The 23,566-nt window shown below is 41.6% G+C and overlaps 1 protein-coding gene across 7 annotated transcripts in view; it reads right to left on the bottom strand.

Annotated features, from left to right (window-relative positions):
* The window catches only part of AATK (apoptosis associated tyrosine kinase), a 150,348-nt gene that overhangs the window by 56,426 nt on the left and 70,356 nt on the right, over positions 1-23,566 (bottom strand). For 2 of the 7 annotated variants that reach the window (XM_069750784.1, XM_069750788.1), the window contains exons 2-3: positions 11,111-11,244; positions 10,546-10,560 (exon numbers count right to left, since the gene is read on the bottom strand). In XM_069750784.1, the coding sequence (XP_069606885.1) occupies positions 10,546-10,560; positions 11,111-11,244 (149 nt within the window). Of the gene's footprint in view, positions 1-10,545; positions 10,561-11,095; positions 11,245-23,566 lie in introns of all 7 variants that reach the window. The other 5 variants (XM_069750785.1, XM_069750790.1, XM_069750783.1 and 2 more) reach the window with 3 other exon arrangements.

Here is a 23,566-nt window from a genome sequence, read left to right as displayed (position 1 = left end):
AGTGTATGTAAACTTCTAGTTTTAACTGTATATACTAGTTCTCCTTGTATACTGGCTACGCAGGATATACTAGTTCTTTTGTATACTGGCTGTGTCTATATACTAGTCCTTGTATATTGACTGTGCTGTATATGCTAGTTCTCCTTGTATACTAGCGGTACTGTATATACTAGTTCTCATTGTATAGTGTCGGTGCTGTATGTCCTAGTTCTCCTTGAATACTAACTGTGCTATACAGTATATACTAGTTCTCCTTATATACTGGCTGTGCTGTAAATACTAGTTCTTCTTGTATTCTAGCTGTGCTATATATACTAGTTCTCCTTGTATACTGACTGTGCTGTATATACTAGTTCTTCTTGTATACTGGCTGTGCTGCATATACTAGTTCTCCTTGTACATTAGCTATGCTAATATATTAGTTCACCTTGTAAACTAGTGGGGCTACATATATTAGTTTTCCTTGTATAGTATCAGTGCTGTATATACTAGTTCTCCTCGTATACTAGCTGTGCTGCATACGCTAGTTCTTCTTGTATACTGACTGTGCTGTATATACTAGTTCTTCTTGTATACTGGCTGTGCTGTATATACTAGTTCTCCTTGTATACTAGCTGTGTTGTATATATAAGTTCTCCCTCTATACTAGCAATACTGTATGTACTAGTTCTCCTTGTATACTAGAGGTGCTTCTCACAAAATTAGAATATCATAAAAAAGTTAATTAATTTTAGTTCTTCAATACAAAAAGTGAAACTCATGTATTATATAGAGTCATTACAAACAGCATGATCTATTTCTAGTGTTTATTCTGTTAATGTTGATGATTATGACTTACAGCCAATAAAAACCCAAAAGTCATTATCTAAGTAAATTAGAATACTTTATAACACCAGCTTGAAAAATTACTTTAAAACCTGAAATGTTGGCCTACTGAAATGTATGTTCAGTAGTGACGAGCGAGTGTACTCGTTGCTTGGTTTTTCCCCGAGCACGCTTGGGTGGTCTCCGAGTATTTATGACTGCTCGGAGATTTAGTTTTCCTTGCCGCAGCTGGATGATTTACGGCTGCAAATCAGCCTGAGTACATGTGGGGGTTGCCTGGTTGCTAGGGAATCCCCACATGTAATCAAGCTGTCTAGGAGCCGCAAATCATTCAGCCGCGGCAAGGAAAATGAAATCAACGAGCAGTCATAAATACTCGAAGACCACCCGAGCATGCTCTGGAAAACCCAAACAACGAGTATACTCGCTCATTACTAATCTTCAGTAAATGAACTCAATTCTTGGTCGAGGCTCCTTTTGCATCAATTACTGCATCAATGCAGCGTGGCATGGAGGCGATCAGCCTGTGGCACTGCTGAGGTGTTATGGATGCCCAGGTTGCTTTGATAGCAGCCTTCAGCTTGTCTGCATTCTTGGGTCTGGTGTGTTTCATCTTCCTCTTGACAATACCCCACAGATTCTCTATGGGATTAAGGTCAGGTGAGTTTGCTGGCCATTCGAGCACAGTGATACTGTTGTTTTTAAACCAGGTATTGCTACTTTTGGTAGTGTGGACAGGTGCCAAGTCCTGCTGAAGAATTTTAATCTCCAAAATGCTTGTCGGCAGAAGAAAGCATGAAGTACTCTAAAATTTCCTGGTAGACGGGTGCACTGACTTTGGTCACCACACACAGACATATCCAGGACGTAGGCTACAAGTGTTGCATTCCCTGTGTCAAGCCACTCATGACCAATTGACAACGCTAGAAGTGTCTTACCTGGGCCAAGGACAAAAAGAACTGCACTGTTGCTCAGTGGTCCAAAGTGTTGTTTTCAGAGGAAAGTAAATTTTGCATTTCATTTGAAAATCAAGGTCCCAGAGTCTAGAGGAAGAGTGGAGAGGCCACAATCCAAGCTGCTTGAGGTCTAGTGTGAAGTTTCCACAATCAGTGATGGTTTGGGGAGCCATGTCATCTGCTGGTGTAGGTCCACTGTGTTTTATCAAGACCAAAGTCAGTACAGCCATCTACCAGGAAATTTTAGAGAACTTCATGCTTCCCTCTGTCGGCAAGCTTTTTGGAGATGAAAATGTAATTCTCCAGCAGGATTTGGCACCTGTCCACACTGCCAAAAGTACCAATATCTGGTAAAAAAAACAAAACAAAACAGTATCACTGTGCTTGATTGGCAAGCAAACTCGCCTGACCTTAACCCCATAGAGAATCTGTGGGGTATTGTCAGGAGGAAGATGAGACACCATACCCAACAATGCAGACAAGCTGAAGGCTGCTATCAAAACAACCTGGGTTTCCATAACACCTCAGCAGTGCCACAGGCTGATCGCCTCCATGCCACGCTGCATTGATGTAGTAATTGATGCAAAAGGAGCCCCAACCAAGAATTGAGTGCATTTACTGAACATAAATTTCAGTAGGCCAACATTTCTGATTTTAAAATCATTTTTTCAAACTGGTGTCATAAATGTCAAGCTGCTGCAGTGCAGTGTAACGCAACCTCCACCAGAGGGAGCTTGAGAAGGCAGTGAGACTGCGTACACAGAGAAACTCCACAGAGCAGCCGCACAGGTGCCACCAAGTGGCGAGAGAGTGGTCAGACAAGCCGAGTCAGAAACCGTTCAGATGCAAAGTACAAAAATGAGAAAGAAGCATACGTGGTCAGGAGCAAGCCAGGGGGTTCAGCAATGGTCAAAAGCGGATAAGGCAAAGACAGAAAACAGATACAAGTCCGAATACAGGCTGAGTCAGAAACCAGATAATATAACCGAGAAACAGAGAAACGCTGGGAAAAGGGCAGACAGAGGAACACAACAGACACAGGGCAAGTCAGGGATCACAGCAGGACAAATCAAGGATTACCAGAGTCAAGTTCACCCCACAAAGGAAGAACTATAGCGGACACTGCCAGCAAGATTCATGGGAGCTAAATAGCAAACCTGAACCCAGAATGAGGCAGAGCAAAGTTAACCCTTGACATGATCCTCCCGGAAAAAGGGCAGACAGGAATAAACTCTGGAACGGATCATGACAATAAAGTATTCTAATTTCCTAAGATAATGACTTCTGTGTTTTCATTGGCTGTAAGCCATCATCATCATCAACATTAACAGAAATAAACACTTGAAATAGATCACTGTGTTTGTAATGACTCTATATATTATATGAGTTTCACTTTTGCATTGAAGAACTGAAATAAATTAACTTTTTGATGATATTCTCATTTTGTGAGAAGCACATGTGTAATAGTTCTCTCAGTATGCTAGCGGTGCTGTATATACTACTTTTCCTTATATACTAGCGGTGCTGTATGTACTAGTTCTCCTAGAATAGTATCGGTGATATATATACTAGTTTTCCTTGTATACTAGTGGTGCTGTATATACTAATTCTCCTTGTATAGTAGTGGTGCTGAATATATTAGTTCTCCTAGTATACTTGCGGTGCTGTATATACTAGTTCTCCATGTATACTAGAAGTGCTATATTTACTAGTTTTCCTTGTATACTAGCGGTGCTGTATATACTAGTTCTCCATGTATACTAGAAGTGCTATATTTACTAGTTTTCCTTGTATACTAGCGGTGCTGTATATACTAGTTCTCCTTGTATACTAGTGGTGCTGTATATATTAGTTCTGGTATACTAGCAGTGCTATATATATTTGATCTCCTTGTTTACTAGCTGTGCTGTATATACTAGTTCTTCTTGTATACTGGTTGTGCTGTATATAATAATTCTCTCTGTACAGTTGTACTTAAAAGTTTACATACCTCAGCAAAATTTTTGCTTTCTTGGCCTTCTTTCAAAGAATATGAATGATAACACCAAAACTTTTTCTCCACTCATGGTTAGTTGGGTGAAGCCATTTATAGTAAAATTACTGTGTTTTCTCTTTTGAAATCATAATGACAACCCAAAACATCCAAATGACCATGATCAAAAGTTTACATACCCCATTTCTTAATATCGTGTATTGCCCCCTCTAACATCAATGACAGCTTGATGTCTTTTGTGGTAGTTGTGGATATGGTTCTTTATTTTCTCAGATGGTAAAGCTGCCCACTCTTTTTGGCAAAAATCCTCCAGTTCCTGTAAATTCCTGGGCTGTCTAGCATGAACTGCGAGCTTGAGATCTCCCCAGAGTGGCTCAATGATATTGAAGTCAGGAGACTGAGATGACTACTACAAAACCTTCATTTGTTCTGCTGTAGCCAAGGACCGGTCGACTTGGCCTTGTGTTTTGTATCGTTGTCATGTTGGAACGTCCAAGTACGTCCCATGCACAGCAGTATTTGCTGATCATGTGCTGCATTCATCTTTCCTTCAACTTATACCAAGTTTCCTGTGCCTTTGTAGCTCACAAATCCCCAAAACATCAGCGATCCACCTTCGTGCTTTACAGTAGGATGGTGTTCCTTTCATCACAGTCCTTGTTGACCTCTCTCTAAATGTAATGTTTATGGTTGTGGCCAAAAAGTAAAATTTTGGTCTCATCACTCCCAATTACCTTGTTCCAAAAGTTTTGAGGCTTGTCTCTGTGCCGTTTTACATATTGTAGGTGAGATACTTTGTGACATTTGTGCAGTAATGGCTTTCTTCTGGCGTCTTGACCATGCAGCACTTTCTTCAAGTGCCTCCTTATTGTGCATCCAGAATCAGCCACACCGCTACTTTTCAAAGGGTCCAGTATTTCAGCTGATGTTATTTGTGGGTTTTTCTTTGCATCCCAAACAATTTTCCTGGCAGTTGTCGACAAAATTTTTGTTGGTCTACCTGACAGTGGAACCTTTTGCTTTTACACAGCCCCTGATTTTCCATTTGTTAATCATAGTTTGAACGCTGCTGACTGGCATTATCAATTTCTTGGATATCTTTTTGTATCTCTTTCCTGTTTTATACAGTTCAGCTACCTTTTCCTGTAGATCAATTAACAATTCTTTTGCTTTCCCCATGACTCACAATCCCGAAATGTCAGTGGCTGGATGAAAGATGCAAGAGTCTGTCTGGATACCAGAAACTCACTCAGCTTTTATGCACACACAAGCAAACAGGTCACAGGTGAAGATGTTACCTTTAGTAGCCATTCAAACCCATTTGTGTCAGCTTCTGTGCATGTTATCAGGCCAAAATCACCAGGGTATGTGAACTTTTTATCAGGGTCATTTGGATGTTTTGGGTTGTCATTATGATTTAAAAAGAGAAAACACAGTAGCGACAATAACTGGCTTCACCCAACCACTAACCATGAGTGGAGAAAAAGTATTGGTGTTATCATTTATATTCTCTGAAAAAAGGCCAAGAAAAATTCTGCCGGGGTATGTAAACCTTTGAGCACAACTGTATATTAGCTGTGCTGTATATAATAGTACTCTTTTTATACTAGCAGTGATTTTTATACTAGTTCTACTTCTATACTAGCGGTGCTGTACATACTAGTTCTCCTTCTTTACTAGCGGTGCTGTATATACTAGTTCTCCTTCTATACCAGCGATGCTGAATATACTAGTTTTCCTTCTATACTGGCTGTGCTGTATATATTACAGAGTGGCACATTTATATGGATACGCCTAAATAAAATGGGAATGGTAGGTGAAATCAACTTCCTGTTTGTGGCACATTAGTATATGGGAGGGGGGAAACTTTTCAAGATGGGTGGTGACCATGGCGGCCATTTTGGATCCAACTTTATTTTTTCCAATGGGAAGAGGGTCATGTGACACATCAAACTTATTGAGAATTTCACAAGAAAAACAATGGTATGCTTGGTTTTAACGTAACATTATTCTTTCATGAGTTATTAACAAGTTTATGACCACTTATATGTGTTCAAAGTGCTGCCTATTGTGTTGGATTGTCAATGCAACCCTCTTCTCCCACTCTTGACACACTGACAGCAACACTGTAGAAGAAATGCTAGCACAGGCTTCCAGTATCCATTATTTCGGATGCTGCACATCTCGTATCTTCACAGCATAGACAATTGCCTTCAGATGACCCCAAAAACAAAAGTCTAAGGGGGTCAGATTGGGAGACCTTGGTGGCCATTCAACTGGCCCACGACGACCAATCCACTTTCCAGGAAATTGTTCATGTAGGAATGCTCGGACCCGACACCCATAATTTATGGTATGGTGTGGTAGATGGGTTTTTTCCAGCAAGATGGTGCACCACCAGATTATGGGTGTCAGGTCCGAGCATTCCTACAAGGAATCTGACCCCTGTGATGCAGTGACCCCTGTTACAGCTAGGGGGTGCTGCATGTGCTCCTCAGGATGTGCATGGAGGCGTAACTGGGTTTGTGAAACAGTGTCCGGCATGACTGTAAATGGCCGGTATGTGTTGCAGAGGGAGTCTGCGCTGTAAGCTTAAAGTAATGTTGTTCTGGGATCTGTAGTCCCACAAGTATTGTTGTGTAGCTTTAAAGTGAGATTTACAGGGTTAGTTGGAGAGCTGGGTGGGTCTGACTAACCACACACACCTCCCACCTATGGGAGTGGTTACTAGTATATAATGTGACCATGGTGTGGTCACATGTTGGAGAATGTATGGACCTGATTGGTCCATGTGTAAGGTCCTGAAAGGCCTCTGTGTTGGGAGGTCCTGGGAGTAGGACTGGATCCCTGCAAAGCACATGGGGAGGCCTTGGACCTGGAGGCCTGTGTGTTGGATGGTCCCAGGTGGGGACGGAAGTCCTGAATAACACTTGGAGAGGCCATGTCTGCAGAATCTGTGAAGGCACTGCTTTGGGGACGCTACCGTTTCTTCTGCGGGTCTGAACTGTCGTGAGTGTCCTGGTCACAAGGATGGTGATCCCAGTAAGACAGCTTCCCCAAGAGAGAGGACTGACAGGAGGTCAGTATGTGGAGCAGGAGCTCCAGGAAGGTAACCCAGAGTATGGGGAACTGTGCAGTCACCCATGGTAACTAGACAGAGTAAGGTCCAGCATGTTTAGAGACTGCAACCTAATGTTGTGTATTGGTGCCTGGTGTGTTACATGGACATTAATGAACTGTTCAGTGTGCGGTTTCCCACGATAACTGGACAAAGAGGTCTGGCGTGTTTAGTGACTGCGTTTCAAAACCGTACACTATGAAGTGCTAAGTGTATAATAAACCACATGGACTGTTTAAGTAAGAAAACCTGACAGTGTGCCTTCATCCAATTGTCAAGCGAGTATTCCCCAACCCGCTAGTGATCGCGGCATCACATATGGTGCTAGACTGCAGGCAACGGTCCAGGAAGCACGTGTGGAGTTGATTGCTGTGACTCGGCTGGGTCACAAAGATTTTTTTTCAAGACAACTTGCTGTGGATCCAAACAGGAATGGTTGCCCCAAAAGGGGTGGAGTACCAGAAGGGGGTGGTAACCCAAACAGTTATGATTGCCCAGAAGGGGGTGGAGACCCAAAAGTAGGTGGTGACCCTAAAGGGGTGGAGTCCCAAAAGGGGCAGTGACCCCAAAAGGGGTGGAGTCCCAAAAAGGGGGGTATCCAAAAAGGGAGTAGTTGCCTAAAAGGGGGTGGAGTCCCGGGGAATGGTAGGTACCCGGTCTTGAGACCCTGGTGTGTGACAAATGTTCAACCCCACAGGATTGAACAGAGGGGGGATATGTGATGCAGTGACCCCTGTACCAGCTAGAGGCCATGTCTGCAGAGTCTGTGTGCCTTCATCCCGTTGTCAAGCGAGTATTCCTCAACCCACTAGTGATCGCGGCATCACACCCCCTTAGACTAGCATTTCTTCTGCGGTGTTGCTATCAGTGTGTCAAGAGTGGGAGAAGAGGGTTGCATTGACAATCTAACACAATGGGCAGCACTTTGAACACATTTTATAAGTGGTCATAAACTTGTAAATAACTCATGAAAGAATAAAGTTATGTTAAAGCCAAACACACCACATCATTTTCTTGTGAAATTCCCAGTAAGCTTGATGTGTCACATGACCCAATTCCCATTGAAAAAAATAAAGTTGGATCCAAAATGGCCAATTTCAAAATAGCCGCCATGGTCACCACCCATCTTGAAAAGTTCCCTCCTCCCATATACTGATGTGCCACAAACAGGAAGTTGATATCACCAACCATTCCCATTTTATTTAGCTGTATCCATATAAATGGCCCACGATGTAGTTCTACTTGTATTCTAGCGGTGCTGTATATACTAGTTCTCCCTGTATATGAGCGGTGCTGTATATACTAGTTCTTTTTCTATACTGGTTGTGCTGCATATACTTGATCTCCTTGTTTACTTGCTGCGCTGTATATACTAGTTCTTCGTGTATACTGGTTGTGCTGTACAGTCATGGCCAAAAGTATTGACACCCCTGCAATTCTGTCAGATAATACTCATTTTCTTCCTGAAAATGATTGCAATCACAAATTCTTTTGTATTATTATCTTCATTTAATTTGTCTTAAATGAAAAAACACAAAAGAGAATGAAGCAAAAAGCAAAACATTGATAATTTCACACAAAACTCCAAAAATGGGCCAGACAAAAGTATTGGCACCCTCAGCCTAATACTTGGTTGCACAACCTTTAGCCAAAATAACTGCGAACAACCGCTTCCGGTAACCAACAATGAGTTTCTTACAATGCTCTGCTGGAATTTTAGACCATTCTTCTTTGGCAAACTGCTCCAGGTCCCTGATATTTGAAGGGTGCCTTCTCCAAACTGCCATTTTTAGATCTCTCCACAGGTGTTCTAAGGGATTCATGTCTGGACTCATTGCTGGCCACCTTAGAAGCCTCCAGTGCTTTCTCTCAAACCATTTTCTAGTGCTTTTTGAAGTGTGTTTTGGGTCATTGTCCTGCTGGAAGACCCATGACCTCTGAGGGAGACCCAGCTTTCTCACACTGGGCCCTACATTATGCTGCAAAATTTGTTGGTAGTCTTCAGACTTCATAATGACATGCACACGGTCAAGCAGTCCAGTGCCAGAGGCAGCAAAGCAACCCCAAAATATCACGGAACCTCCGCCATGTTTGACTGTAGGGACAGTGTTCTTTTCTTTGAATGCCTCTTTTTTTCTCCTGTAAATTCTATGTTGATGCATTTGCCCAAAAAGCTCTACTTTGTCTCATCTGACCAGAGAACATTCTTCCAAAACGTTTTAGGCTTTTTCAGGTAAGTATTGGCAAACTCCAGCCTGGCTTTTTTATGTCTCGGGGTAAGAAGTGGGGTCTTCCTGGGTCTCCTACCATACAGTCCCTTTTCATTCAGACATCGACGGATAGTACGGGTTGACACTGTTGTACCCTCGGACTGCAGGGCAGCTTGAACTTGTTTGGATGTTAGTCGAGGTTCTTTATCCAACATCCGCACAATCTTGCGTTGAAATCTCTTGTAAATTTTTCTTTTGCGTCCACATCTAGGGAGGTTAGCCACAGTGCCATGGGCTTTAAACTTCTTGATGACACTGCACACAGTAGACACAGGAACATTCAGGTCTTTGGAGATGGACTTGTAGCCTTGACATTGCTCATGCTTCCTCACAATATGGTTTCTCAAGTCCTCAGACAGTTCTTTGGTCTTCTTTCTTTTCTCCATGCTCAATGTGGTACACACAAGGACACAGGACAGAGGTTGAGTCAACTTTAATCCATGTCAACTGGCTGCAAGTGTGATTTAGTTATTGCCAACACCTGTTAGGTGCCACAGGTAAGTTACAGGTGCTGTTAATTACACAAATTAGAGAAGCATCACATGATTTTTCGAACAGTTCCAATACTTTTGTCCACCCCCTTTTTTATGTTTGGTGTGGAATTATATCCAATTTGGCTTAATGACAATTTGTTTTGTGTTTTTTCATTTAAGAAAAATTAAATGAAGATAATAATAACAAAGAATTTGTGTTTGAAATCATTTTCAGGAAGAAGCTGAGTATTATCTGACAGAATTGCAGGGGTGTCAATACTTTTCGCCATGACTGTATATAATAGTTCTCTCTATTAGCAATGCTCTTTATACTAGTTCTCCTTGTATACTAGCGGTGTTGTAGAAATTAGTTCTCCTTGTATACTAGCGGTGCTGTATATACTAGTTCTCCTTGTATACTAGTGGTGCTGTATATACTAGTTCTCCTTGTATACTAGTGGTGCTGTATATACTAGTTCTCCTTGTATACTAGCGGTGCTGTATATACTAGTTCTCCTTGTATTCTAGTGGTGCTGTATATACTAGTTCTCCTTGTATACTAGTGGTGCTGTATATACTAGTTCTCCTTGTATACTAGTGGTGCTGTATATACTAGTTCTCCTTGTATACTAGTGGTGCTGTATATACTAGTTCTCCTTGTATACTAGTGGTGCTGTATATATTAGTTCCCCTTGTATACTAGTGGTGCTGTATATATTAGTTCCCCTTGTATACTAGTGGTGCTGTATATACTAGTTCTCCTTGTATACTAGTGGTGCTGTATTTACTAGTTCTTCTTGTATAGTCGTGGTGCTGTATTTACTAGTTCTTCTTGTATAGTCGTGGTGCTGTATATACCAGTTTGTCTTGTATACTAGTTCCCTTATATTCTGCCTTTTTCATTACTCACCAATTTGTCGATCTGCTAAATAAAACATCCGGAGCGAAAAAAAAAAAAGATGAGAGAATGACATCATATAGCAGTCACATGACTACAGACAGAGGGAGCTATATAAACTAACGCACAGACAGGGTAGGGATCAGCAGAGGAATCACTAGAAATCAAATGGTCCCATCAAAAAGCAAGGAATGTATGCCGAAACTAGAGGGGTTACAACATCAAAAACAAGGTGTAAACTGTAGCAGAGCTGCCTTTGTGGATGTAGCAGAGTAAAACTTATATGGAACTGCTTTTAATGACTGGTTACCCATTTATTTACCTGGGATAGCAGGTGAAACAATATCATTATTTTTAAAGGGGCAGTAAAAGTTTTATAGACTAGACTATTTATTTCCTACCTGAGAGTAGAGACTATCTGGGCATGCTGGGTGTTGTAGTTTCACACTACAGGACAAATCCAGCTCTGCTACATCTGCTTTGTTCTACAGGAGACTGCTACAGATGGAGACACACTGACCTCACAAAGGGACACAATATGGTTTCCAAACATTGTTCCTACCTTGAATGTCCCTACCTTGAATCCAATGTCCCCCTTTTTGCAGCACAGACAGGCGAGCATGAGGAATATGAAAGTGATGAGCCCAGAGAACGAAACTGCCACCACCGCAAGCGAGGATGGCCAGGACAATTCAGTCAGCGCTGCTCCATCTGGGGAAGGGAGGAAATGCAGGCATTGTTACATAAGTGTGAGGGGTAACAAGTAGGGCCCCATAACCAAGCTTGTAATGGGGGCTTTACTCCATCATGAAAACGAACAGAAGCAAGTTCAGAATAAAGAAAGTGTATCATTATTATGGCTTGCCTAACACACAGAGATAATGCCCACAGTGATATCACAGTATAGTCATAATGCAGAAACTAATGTCACAGTTCAGGGATAATAATACACAGAGTGATGTCACAGTGCAGTGATAATGCACACAATCGTATCACAGTACACAGATGATATACACAATGATGTCACATTACAGGGATAATGCACACAGTGATGTCACAGTACAGTGATAATGTGCACAGTGATGTCACAGTACAGCGATAATGCAAACAGGTGTTTTACAGTACAAGGATGATGGTAGCAAGCATGTCACATTACAGGGATAATGCACATAGTGATGTCACAGTACAGTGATAATGCACACAGTGATGTCACAGTGCAGTGATAATGCACAAAATCGTATCACAGTACACAGATGATATACACAATGATGTCACATTACAGGGATAATGCACACAGTGATGTCACAGTACAGTGATAATGTGCGTAGTGATATCACAGTACAGCGATAATGCAAACAGGTGTTTTACAGTACAAGGATGATGGTAGCAAGGATGTCACATTACAGGGATAATGCACACAGTGATGCCACAGTACAGTGATAATGCACACAATCGTATCACAGTACACAGATGATATACACAGTGATGTCACAGTTCTGGGATAATGTGCACAGTGATGTTACAGTACATTGATAATGCAAACAGGTGTTTTACAGTACAAGGATGATGGTAGCAGGGATGTCAGACTACAGTTAAAATGCACACAGTGATGTCACAGTACAGGGATAATGTGCACAGTGATATGTCAGCACAGAGATAATGTATAGTGTTGTCTCAGTACACAGGTAGTAAACGCATTGATGTTGCAGTAAAGGGATATTGTACACCAAGAGGTCACAGTATAGGGATAATGCACACAGTGATGTCACAGTACAGGGATAATGTGCACAGTGATGTGTCAGCACAGAGATAATGTATAGTGTTGTCTCAGTACACAGGTAGTAAACGCATTGATGTTGCAGTACAGGGATATTGTACACCAAGAGGTCACAGTATAGGGATAATGCACACAGTGATGTCACAGTACAGGGATAATGTGCACAGTGATGTCAGAGAACAGGGATTATGCACACAGTAATGTCACAATACAAGGACACATGTCACTGATAATGAACACAATGGTTCTATAGTACATGGATAATGTACAGTATGATTTCACAATAGTGGATTACTTAGCATAGTGATGTCACATTACAGGTACAAGGCACACAGTGATGTCACAGGGCAGATATAATACTAATAGAACAATAGTGATGACACAATGCAGGTATAGTGCACACAGCAATATATCACAAGAGCGAAATAATTAGCACAGTGATGTCACAGTACATGGAATAAGCACACATTAATATCTCGGTGAAAGCAATGTGCACATCATGATATCACAATAGTGGTATAGTTAGTACGATCATAATAAAGGGATAATAAACAACGCAGTGATGTTACAGTATACAGGTAATGCACACTGTGACATCATAATATATTGCAACAGTGATTGATGAATGCACACCATGATATCATATACAGTATAAGCACAGGAATAATACATAGAGTAATGGTTGTCATGTACACTGTGACATCACAGCACAGGAAACAAAACCTAGTGATGTCACCATGCAGGTATTACGGTCACATAATGGCACTGTACTGGCATAATGCAGTGATGTCGCAGCATTTTTCTATTCTCACACAACCCTTTTAATTAAGGTGAAATCTGTTCAGAGATATACAGCAATTCATCAGAGAAGCTGCGTTACAGCTGTAGCAGGGGTCCTTTTCCTCGTACCCCAGCTGTCCTAACATTGTGTGTATAAAAGCTCTACTTATACAGTATATGTAAATGCTCACATTGGACTGCCCTGAGCGGGTGTTGTAATGGGATCCATATAGGTTGTCACCCACTAAACTACTAAATACTACATACAAATACGATTTAGAAAAACAATACCATGCTCTCGCCACCGGGGGGTGACATAATACAGAGTTATTTAGACATTATTTTGAGGGAAACAGCATTTTAGGCAATAAAAAGTTAACACTGCACAATCAGCCCTTGTTATTCAAAGCCTGCCACCGATGAAGTCAGGACCAAGCCCTTTCATGTGATGAACAAGTGTCCTGCCAAGCAAACACCATCTGATCACCATTTACTGACTCTTAAAAAGTGATATCACTTCTATAAGTTGTTAGTAAATGTAGTGATGCTGACTTAAGATTTTGGAAAATATTTGTTACGAATTTTATGACAATGGCCATTTTGAATGCTGTATTATTATCAGTTTACTCTGCAGAGAAGTATATAATATTGTTATATTCTTGTACATAGGGGCAGTATTATAGTAGTTATATTCTTGTACATAGGAGCAGTATTATAGTAGTTATATTCTTGTACATAGGGGGCAGTATTATAGTAGTTATATTCTTGTACATAGAAGCAGTATTATAGTAGTTATATTCTTGCATATAGGAGCAGTATTATAGTAGTTATATTCTTGTACATAGGAGCAGTATTATAGTAGTTATATTCTTGTACATAGGAGCAGTATTATAGTAGTTATATTCTTGTACATAGAAACAGTATTATAGTAGTTATATTCTTGTACATAGGGGCAGTATTATAGTAGTTATATTCTTGTACATATGGGGCATTATTATAGTAGTTATATTCTTGTACACACGAGGCAGTATTATAGCAGTTATATTCTTGTACATAGGGACAGTATTATAGTAGTTATATTCTTGTACATATGGGGCATTATTATAGTAGTTATATTCTTGTACACACGAGGCAGTATTATAGTAGTTATATTCTTGTACATAGGGGGCAGTATTATAGTAGTTATATTCTTGTACATAGGGGCAGTATTATGGTAGTTATATTCTTGCACATAGGGGGCAGAATTATAGTAGTTATATTCTTGTACATATGGGGCATTATTATAGTAGTTATATTTTTGTACATAGGGGGCAGTATTATAGTAGCTATATTCTTTTTACATAGGGGCAGTATTATAGTAGTTATATTCTTGAACATAGGGACAGTTTTATAGTAGTTTTATTCTTGTACATAGGGACCAGTATTATAGTAGTTATATTCTTGTACATAGGGAACAGTATTATAGTAGTTATATTCTTGTACATAGGGGGCAGTATTATAGCAGTTATATTCTTGTACATAGGGGGCAGTATTATAGTACTTATATTCTCGTACATAGGGGGCAGTATTATATTAGCTATATTCTTGTACATAGGGGCAGTATTATAGTAGTTATATTCTTGTACATAGGGACAGTATTATAGTAGTTATATTCTTGTACATAGGGAAGTATTTTAGTAGTTATATTCTTGTACATAGGGACAGTATTATAGTAGTTATATTCTTGTACATAGGGGGCAGTATTATAGTAGTTATATTGTTGTACATAGGGGGCAGTATTATAGTAGTTATATTCTTGTACATAGGGGGCAGTATTATAGTAGTTATATTCTTGTACATAGGGGCAGTATTATAGTAGTTATATTCTTATACATAGGGGGCAGTATTATAGTAGTTATATTCTCGTACATAGGGGCAGTATTATAGTAGCTATATTCTTGTACATATGGGCAGTATTATAGTAGTTATATTCTTGTACATAGGGACAGTATTAGGCTAGGTTCACACTTGCGTTGTGCAGTCCGTTCAACAAATCCGTTAAACGGACTGCACTAACGCAAGTGCCAACTTTGGCACTGCGCTAGCGCAGATGGAGCATCTGCTAGCTCCATCTGCGCTAGCAGTGCGCTAGCAGTGACGGATCCGGAAACGCTGCAGCCCGCGTCTCGGGTTCGTCACTCAATGACAGCACATCGCTAGCGCACGCCTATTGTGGGCGTGCGCTAGCGATGCGTTCGCCATTGCCAGTAATGGCGGCGTTAACGGACTACGTTACACCGCGTTATGCCGCGGTGTAACGTAGTCCGTTAAACGGGTTCACACAACGCAGTGTGAACCCAGCCTTATAGTAGTTATATTCTTGTACATATGGGACAGTATTATAGTAGTTATATTCTTGTACATAGGGGACAGTATTATAGTAGTTATATTCTTGTACATAGTGGGCAGTATTATAGTAGTTATATTCTCGTACATTGGGGGCAGTATTATATTAGCTATATTCTTGTACATAGGGGCAGTATTATAGTAGTTATATTCTTGTACATAGGGACAGTGTTATAGTAGTTATATTCTTATACATATGGGACAGTATTATAGTAGTTATATTCTTGTACATAGGGAAGTATTTTAGTAGTTATATTCTTGTACATAGGGACAGTATTATAGTAGTTATATTCTTGTACATAGGGGGCAGTATTATAGTAGTTATATTGTTGTACATAGGGGGCAGTATTATAGTAGTTATATTCTTGTACATAGGGGGCAGTATTATAGTAGCTATATTCTTGTACATAGGGGCAGTATTATAGTAGTTATATTCTCGTACATCTGGGCAGTATTATAGTAGTTATATTCTTGTACATAGGGACAGTATTAGGCTAGGTTCACACTTGCGTTGTGCAGTCCGTTCAACAAATCCGTTAAACGGACTGTACTAACGCAAGTGCCAACTTTGGCACTGCGCTAGCGCAGATGGAGCATCTGCTAGCTCCATCTGCGCTAGCAGTGCGCTAGCAGTGACAGATCCGGAAACGCTGCAGCCCGCGTCTCGGGTTTGTCACTCAATGACGGCACATCGCTAGCGCACGCCCATTGTGGGCGTGCGCTAGCGATGCGTTCGCCATTGCCAGTAATGGCGGCGTTAACGGACTACGTTACACCGCGTTATGCCGCGGTGTAACGTAGTCCGTTAAACGGGTTCACGCAACGCAGTGTGAACCCAGCCTTATAGTAGTTATATTCTTGTACATATGGGACAGTATTATAGTAGTTATATTCTTGTACATAGGGACCAGTATTATAGTAGTTATATTCTTGTGCATAGGGACCAGTATTATAGTAGTTATATAGTTATATTCTTGTACATATGGGGCAGTATTATAGTAGTTAAATTCTTGTACATATGGGGCATTATTATAGTAGTTATATTCTTGTACATAGGGGGCAGTATTATAGTAGTTATATTCTTGTACATAGTGGGCAGTATTATAGTAGTTATATTCTTGTACATAGGGGCAGTATTATAGTGGTTATATTCTTGTACATAGGGGCAGTATTATAGTGGTTATATTCTTGTACATAGGGGCGGTATTATAGTAGTTATATTCTTGTACATAGGGACCAGTATTATAATAGTTATATTCTTGTACATAGGGACAGTATTATAGTGGTTATATTCTTGTACATAGGGGCAGTATTATAGTGGTTATATTCTTGTACATAGGGGCGGTATTATAGTAGTTATATTCTTGTACATAGGGACCAGTATTATAATAGTTATATTCTTGTACATAGGGGCAGTATTATAGTGGTTATATTCTTGTACATAGGGGCAGTATTATAGTAGTTATATTCTTGTACTTTTCCTTCCACTCAACTTAGGGGCAGTATTATAGTGGTTATATTCGTGTACATAGGGGCGGTATTATAGTAGTTATATTCTTGTACATAGGGACCAGTATTATAGTAGTTATATTCTTGTACATAGGGACAGTATTATAGTAGTTATATTCTTGTACATAGGGACAGTACTATAGTAGTTATATTCTTGTACATAGGGGGTAGTATTATAGTAGTTATATTCTTGTACATAGGGGCAGTATTATAGTAGTTATATTCTTGTACTTTTCCTTCCACTCAACTTTCCATTAATATGCTTGGATACAGCACTTTGTGAACAGCCATCTTCTTTAGCAATGACCTTCTGTGGCTTACCCGCCTTGTAGAGTGTGTCAATGACTGCCTTCTGGACATCTGTCAAGTCAGGAGTCTTCCCCATGATTGTGGAGCCTACTGAAACCGACTAAGCGACCTTTTTAAACACTTATGTAGCCTTTGCAGGTGTTTTTTTTGTTAAGTATTCTAATTTACTGAGATACAGTCGTAACTTTTGGGGTTTTCATTGGCTGTAAGCCATAATCATCAACATGAACAGAAATAAACACTTGAAACAGATCACTCTGTTTGTAATGACTATAAAATATATGAGTTTCACTTTTTGAATTGAAGAACTGAAATAAATTAATTTTTTTGATTATATTCTAATTTTGTGAGAAGCACCTGTATATTCTTGTATATAGGGGTAGTATTAAAGCAATATATTTAGATATAGAATATGGACAAAAGTTTTGGGTCACCTCCGCATTACATAAATCACAGCTTGTATGACATCCAATTCAAAATCAATATGCAGTAATTTGAAGTTGGTCCTCCCTTTGCAGCTATAACGTCCACTTTTGGGGAAGACTTTCTACAAGGTTGTGGATTGCATCTGGGAGACTTTTTGCCCATTCATCCAGAAAAGCATTTGTGAGGTCATACACTGATGTTGAATGAGAGGGCTCAACATCTCTGTTCTATTTCATCCTAAAAGTATTGGACGGGGCTGAGGCCCAGGTTCTGTGCAGTCGGTCATGTTTTTCCACCGAACTCCTCCAACCTTGCGTCGTGCTTTAGACATAGTCATGGGGAACGAAAAGGGCCTTCTCCAAATTGTTCCTAAAAAGTTGAAAGCTACAATTGTCAAAAAGGTTTTGTGCTAAAACACTAAGGTTGACCACTGAAATACAAGCCTATAGCATAATCCCTCATCCACCAAACTGTATAGTGGGCACAAAGTAGTCTGGCGGGTAATGTTCTCCTGGCATTCACCAAACCCAGATTCGTTTATCAGATGCCAGGTAGAGAAGTGTGATCCGTCACTATACAGAACACATTTTCTCCAGAGTCCAGTTGTGCCTGCTTTCACACCACTTAATCCGGCACTTGGTATTGTACTTGGTATTGTAAGGCTGCATAAAGCTGCTCGTCCATGAAGATCTTGGCGGGGGGGGGGGGGGGGGAGAACAGTTTTAATGTCAGAGGAGGTTTGGATTCTGCTGGAAAAATGGTTTCACCAAATCAATGTTACTGTACATTATGCCACCCCCACACCATAATCCCAGGCTTATGGCAGGTGTGATGGTCCCTCTTGAAGGCTTCTTCATGGTGTAGCACAAGACCTTGTCTCATGACCAATTTCCGGCTATCATGGTGTCCAAGATTAAGGAGGAACTCATTGCTCGAGGGGATAGAGCTCCATTCCATCTTAAATTGCTCCATTTCATCCTCCGGTCTCATTTCGAGATCATATAGGCAATGCCATTAAGAAACCTTCACGAGGCAAAGTCACACTGATCATACTTCCGGAAATATGGTGTGAGGTGGCATAATGGACAGTGCCAAACACCTTTTCTCTTCATTCCAGGCATAGTTTCATAGTTTTTAAGGTTGAAAGTAGACATAAGACCATTGAGTTCACTTCATAGGCTAACATGTTGATCCAGAGGTAGGCAAAACCTGCATGAGGTAGATGTTTATTTCCCCATATAAGGGAAAAAATCCTTCCCAGCAGCACATATGGCAATCAGACTAGTTCAGTTCTTTTGATCAGTGTCCCATCACAAAATCTAGTACTCATAATTTGTAATATCATGTTATTCAAGAAAGGCATCCAGGCCCTCCTTGATCTTTTGCAATAAATCAACCATTACGACATCATATGGCATTCCATAGCCTCACTCACTGCTCTCCCAGTAAAGAATCCCTAATGTTAATTCTCTTACAGTGAAGAGTCGCCTCCTGTGATTATGATTAATCTTTCTTTCCTCTAAATGTAGAGGATGCCCCCCTGTCGCATGCCTAGGTATATAAAGATCACTAGAAGATCTCTGTACTGTCCCTTCATATATTGTACATTGTAATAAGATCGCCACTAAGTCTTAGTTTTTTCAAATTGCATAACCCCAAGTTTGATAACTTGTCTTGGTACTGTAATTTACCCATTCCTTTAATAACCTTTATCGCTCTTCTCTGCACCCGCTCTAGTTCAACTATGTCATTCTTACACATGGGAGACCAAATTGTACACAGTATCTAAGTTCTCGTCATGAAAATCTATGCTTCTTTTAATGCATCCCATTATTTTTTTTGCCTTTGCAGTTACTGCTAAAGTTTAGTTTGCTTTCCACCCTTTGTAACAGCTTGAGTTGGTGGTGGAACCAGTTCGCCAACATGTTCCAGATCCAGGGCCGGACTGGCCATCTGGCAATTCTGGCAAATGCCGGAAGGGCCTGACTGGTCGTGGGCTGCCTGTCTGTTACGTTGTTAACTGAATCTGTGTTCTCAAGACACCCCTACTGTTAAGAGTTGTGACGGAGCACAAAGTCACTGACTCAGTCACTTACCCCAGCATGCCATGGGTATCATTACAAATATTGGTGTTGTAGTAAATCTTGCTTTCCTCAATCCATAGTAATATTAGTACTATATTCCCAAATGGCGCTTGGGGACGGGGACAGCATGGGCCTGTGTGATTTCAAATGCCAGGGCTGAATTTCAGCCCCTGTCCAGATCACTGCCAGGTCAAGTGTTTCCAACAGGTCAATGCCAGGCTGCATGTTGCTTGTCGTACTTTGAGCATCACCGAACTTGTCTCCCATCGAGCACATCTGGGATGTCGTGGGTTGGCAAATTACCCAGGTCGCTGCCAGCAGCGGATCTTGAGGATTTGATCAAGTGCATTGAGCACAGCAGAACATAGACGACCATTAATAACCTCACTGATAATACTAATACTAAGTCTGTAACTGAGATTTCTGCCCATGGCGCTCATAATTGATACTGAATAAATCGAGAGCTTTTGAAACTTTTGTTTCCAATTTTGTCATCATTTGCACATCATTAACCCCTTCACCCCCCAAGCCTGTTTGCACCATCATGACCAAACCAAATTGTACAATTTTTACTACTGTCACTTTATGAAGTGATAACTCTGGAACGCTTCAATGGATACCCCGATTCTGAGCTGTTTTTTCATGACATTTTGTATTTTATCCAAGAAGTATTGTTTCTCCTTGCGGATATCGACACGCTAAGCAAGCCGAAATGAGGAGACTTAAAGCCGCAATGCTCCTCTGGGTAACATGCTAATTATGCAAACTGTCTCTTTAGAGAGGAAGAGAGCTAAAACTCTAGTGCCACCTATTGGAAGGTAGCAATCCTACAAGTCAATGTTGACCCTCTAACGAGTCTTGTCACATGACTTAGGATAATAGCCAAACCAGAATCTCAATTTGCAGACACTGTGTTTCGGGGTACTGCCCCTCGTCAGTGCAACGTTTTTTGTGAAAAAAAACCGTTAAATTTGGTGAAAATTTAGCAATTTTCAAACTTTAAATTTTCATGCCCTTAAATCAGAGAGTTATATCACACAAAATAGTTAATAATTAACATTTCCCACATGTCGAATTTACTTCAGCACAATTTTTGAAGTATAATTTTTTTTGTTAGGAAGTTATAAGGGTTAAAATTTGACCAGCGATTTCTCAATTTTCCAAAATTTTACAAAACCATTTTTTAGGGACCACATCATATTTGAAGTGACTTTCAGGGGTCTACATGACAGAAAATACACAAAAGTGACACCATTCTAAAAACTGCACCTCTCAAAGTGCTCAAAACCACATTCAAGACGTTTATTAACCCTCCAGGTGCTTCAAAGGAATTTTTGAAATGTGGAAGGAAAACATGAACATTTAACTTTTTGTCACAAAAATGTTACTTTAGACCCAAATGTTTGTAATTTTGCAAGGGTAACAGGAAAAATTAGACCACAAAATGTGTTGGCCAATTTTTCCTGAGCATGCTGATACCCCATATGTTGGGGAAAACCACTGTTTGGGCATATGGCAGAGCTCGGAAGGGAAAGTGCGCCATTTAATTTTTTAATGTAAAATTTGCTGGAATAATTAACCGACATCATGTTGCGTTTGGAGCCCCTGATGTACCTAAACAGTGGAAACCCCCACAAGTGACAATATTTCGGAAACTAGACCCCTCAGGGAACTTATCTAGATGTGTGTTGTGCACTTTGAACCCCCAGGTGCTTCACAGAAGTTTATAACATTGAGCCACGAAAAAAAAAAAATCACATTTTCCCCACAAAAGAGTAAGGCCGGGATAACACGTGCAAGTGCCATACAAGAAACTCGCGCATCAATACCCAACACTGCCACTGGCACTCGGGACCGGAGCGTGCAGCTGCATGTGTTTCTATGCAAGCCGCACGCTCTGGTCCCGAGTGCCGGCGGCAGTGTTGGGTTTTGATGCGAGAGACTCGTGCAAGTTTATCGCATGGCACTTGCAAGTGTAACCCCGGCCTAACAGGAGAAATTGCACCTTACAATTTGTTCTCCAATTTATCCTGAGTTCGCTGATACCCCATATGTTGGGGAAAAACTACTGTTTAGGCACACAGACCTTAGAAGTGAAGGACCGTCATTTGACTTTTTGAATTCAAAATTTGCTGGAATAAGTAGTGGATGCCACCAGGGCCGTATTTAGAGTTTCTGCTGCCCTAGGCACTTTTCGTGCTGCCTCCCCCACTGGTGAGTATGACTAAGGCCGGGATCACACATGCGAGAAACACGTCCGTGTCTCGCATGTGAAATCCAAGATCTGGCGCTGGCACTTCGGAGCGGAGCGTGCGGCCGCATAGCAACACATGGAGCTGCACGCTCCGCTCTGGAGTGCCGGCGCCAGAGCTTGGATTTCACATGCGAGACACGGGCGTGTTTCTCGCATGTGTGATCCCGGCCTAATGCAGACACTGTCGGCAGTGACTTGGGCTCCTTTCACATCAGTGATTTTTGCCATTCATGGCAGATCCTGCAGTTTTTCCTCATCTGCGCATCACTTACGGCAACACTGCGTTCGGCCTCATTCATTCCCTATGGGACTTGCGGACATGTGCGGCACTTGCGGTTTTGCGGCAATCCGGCAAATGCGGTACTTGCAGCAGCGGAAAAAAAACGCTACTAGCAGTGTTTTTTTGTCTCACCGCAAGTGCCGCACATGTCCGCAAGTAGCCATCACTATCTGTCCCTGCACCTTGCTAGCTCATCCCTTACCATCCCTCCCTGACCTAAAACTACACTATAAAGCTTTAGAAAAACAATTACCTGACATATTCCTATGATAATGAGGGCTCCAGGCTATGGTGTAAGTGCAGTTTTCCCTGCGGAAGACTTCAGGAAGACGGCCGCCATAGGCGGCGCATGCGCAGACTGAGATCGCATCTGGACCAAGATCACAATCTCCACATGCGCTGCCTCCATTGGCCCACAGCTTCAGAAAAATGGCCGCCAGGAAAGCAATGCACTCCACTTAGCTCACCGCCAACATCAAGCCCGCAGCATTGCACCGCTGGGACATCCCCTCCTCCCATTCAGGGCCCGCTGCATTGTCCCACTTCTGCCACTGCAGACTTCCGGAGGAAGGGACTCGGCCTCCTGTGATTCTACTTACAAGACAGACCATTACTACAGGACAAGGTATGTTATTACAGGACGGGGGATGGGATTACTGGACACGTTAATACAGGACAGGGGACGTTATTACAGGACAGGGGACGTTATTACAGGTCAGGGGACGTTATTACAGGACAGGGGACGTTATTACAAGGCAGGGACATGTATATGTATCACAGATACACTGCACAGGGGGGCACAGTATACACATATACACCACACAGTGCTCCATACTGTATAATGGCCCCACATGGTGCTCCGCTCCGTACACATGTGGCTCCGCACACACACCCGGCTCCGCTCCGTACACACCCGACTCCGCTCCGTACACCTCGTACACACCCGGCTCCGCTCCGTACACCTCGTACACAGCCGGCTCTGCTCCGTACACCTCGTACACACCCGGCTCTGCTCCGTACACCTCGTACACACCCGGCTCTGCTCCGTACACCTCGTACACACCCGGCTCTGCTCCGTACACCTCGTACACACCCGGCTCTGCTCCGTACACCTCGTACACACCCGGCTCCGCTCCGTACATCTCGTACACCTCCGCTCCGTACACCTCGTACACACCCGGCTCTGCTCCGCACACCTCATACACCTCCGCTCCGTACACCTCGTACAC

The sequence above is a fragment of the Ranitomeya imitator genome, chromosome 2 (assembly GCF_032444005.1).
Source record: "Ranitomeya imitator isolate aRanImi1 chromosome 2, aRanImi1.pri, whole genome shotgun sequence".
NCBI lineage: Eukaryota > Metazoa > Chordata > Amphibia > Anura > Dendrobatidae > Ranitomeya > Ranitomeya imitator.
This window is presented reverse-complemented; position numbering and strand designations above follow the sequence as displayed.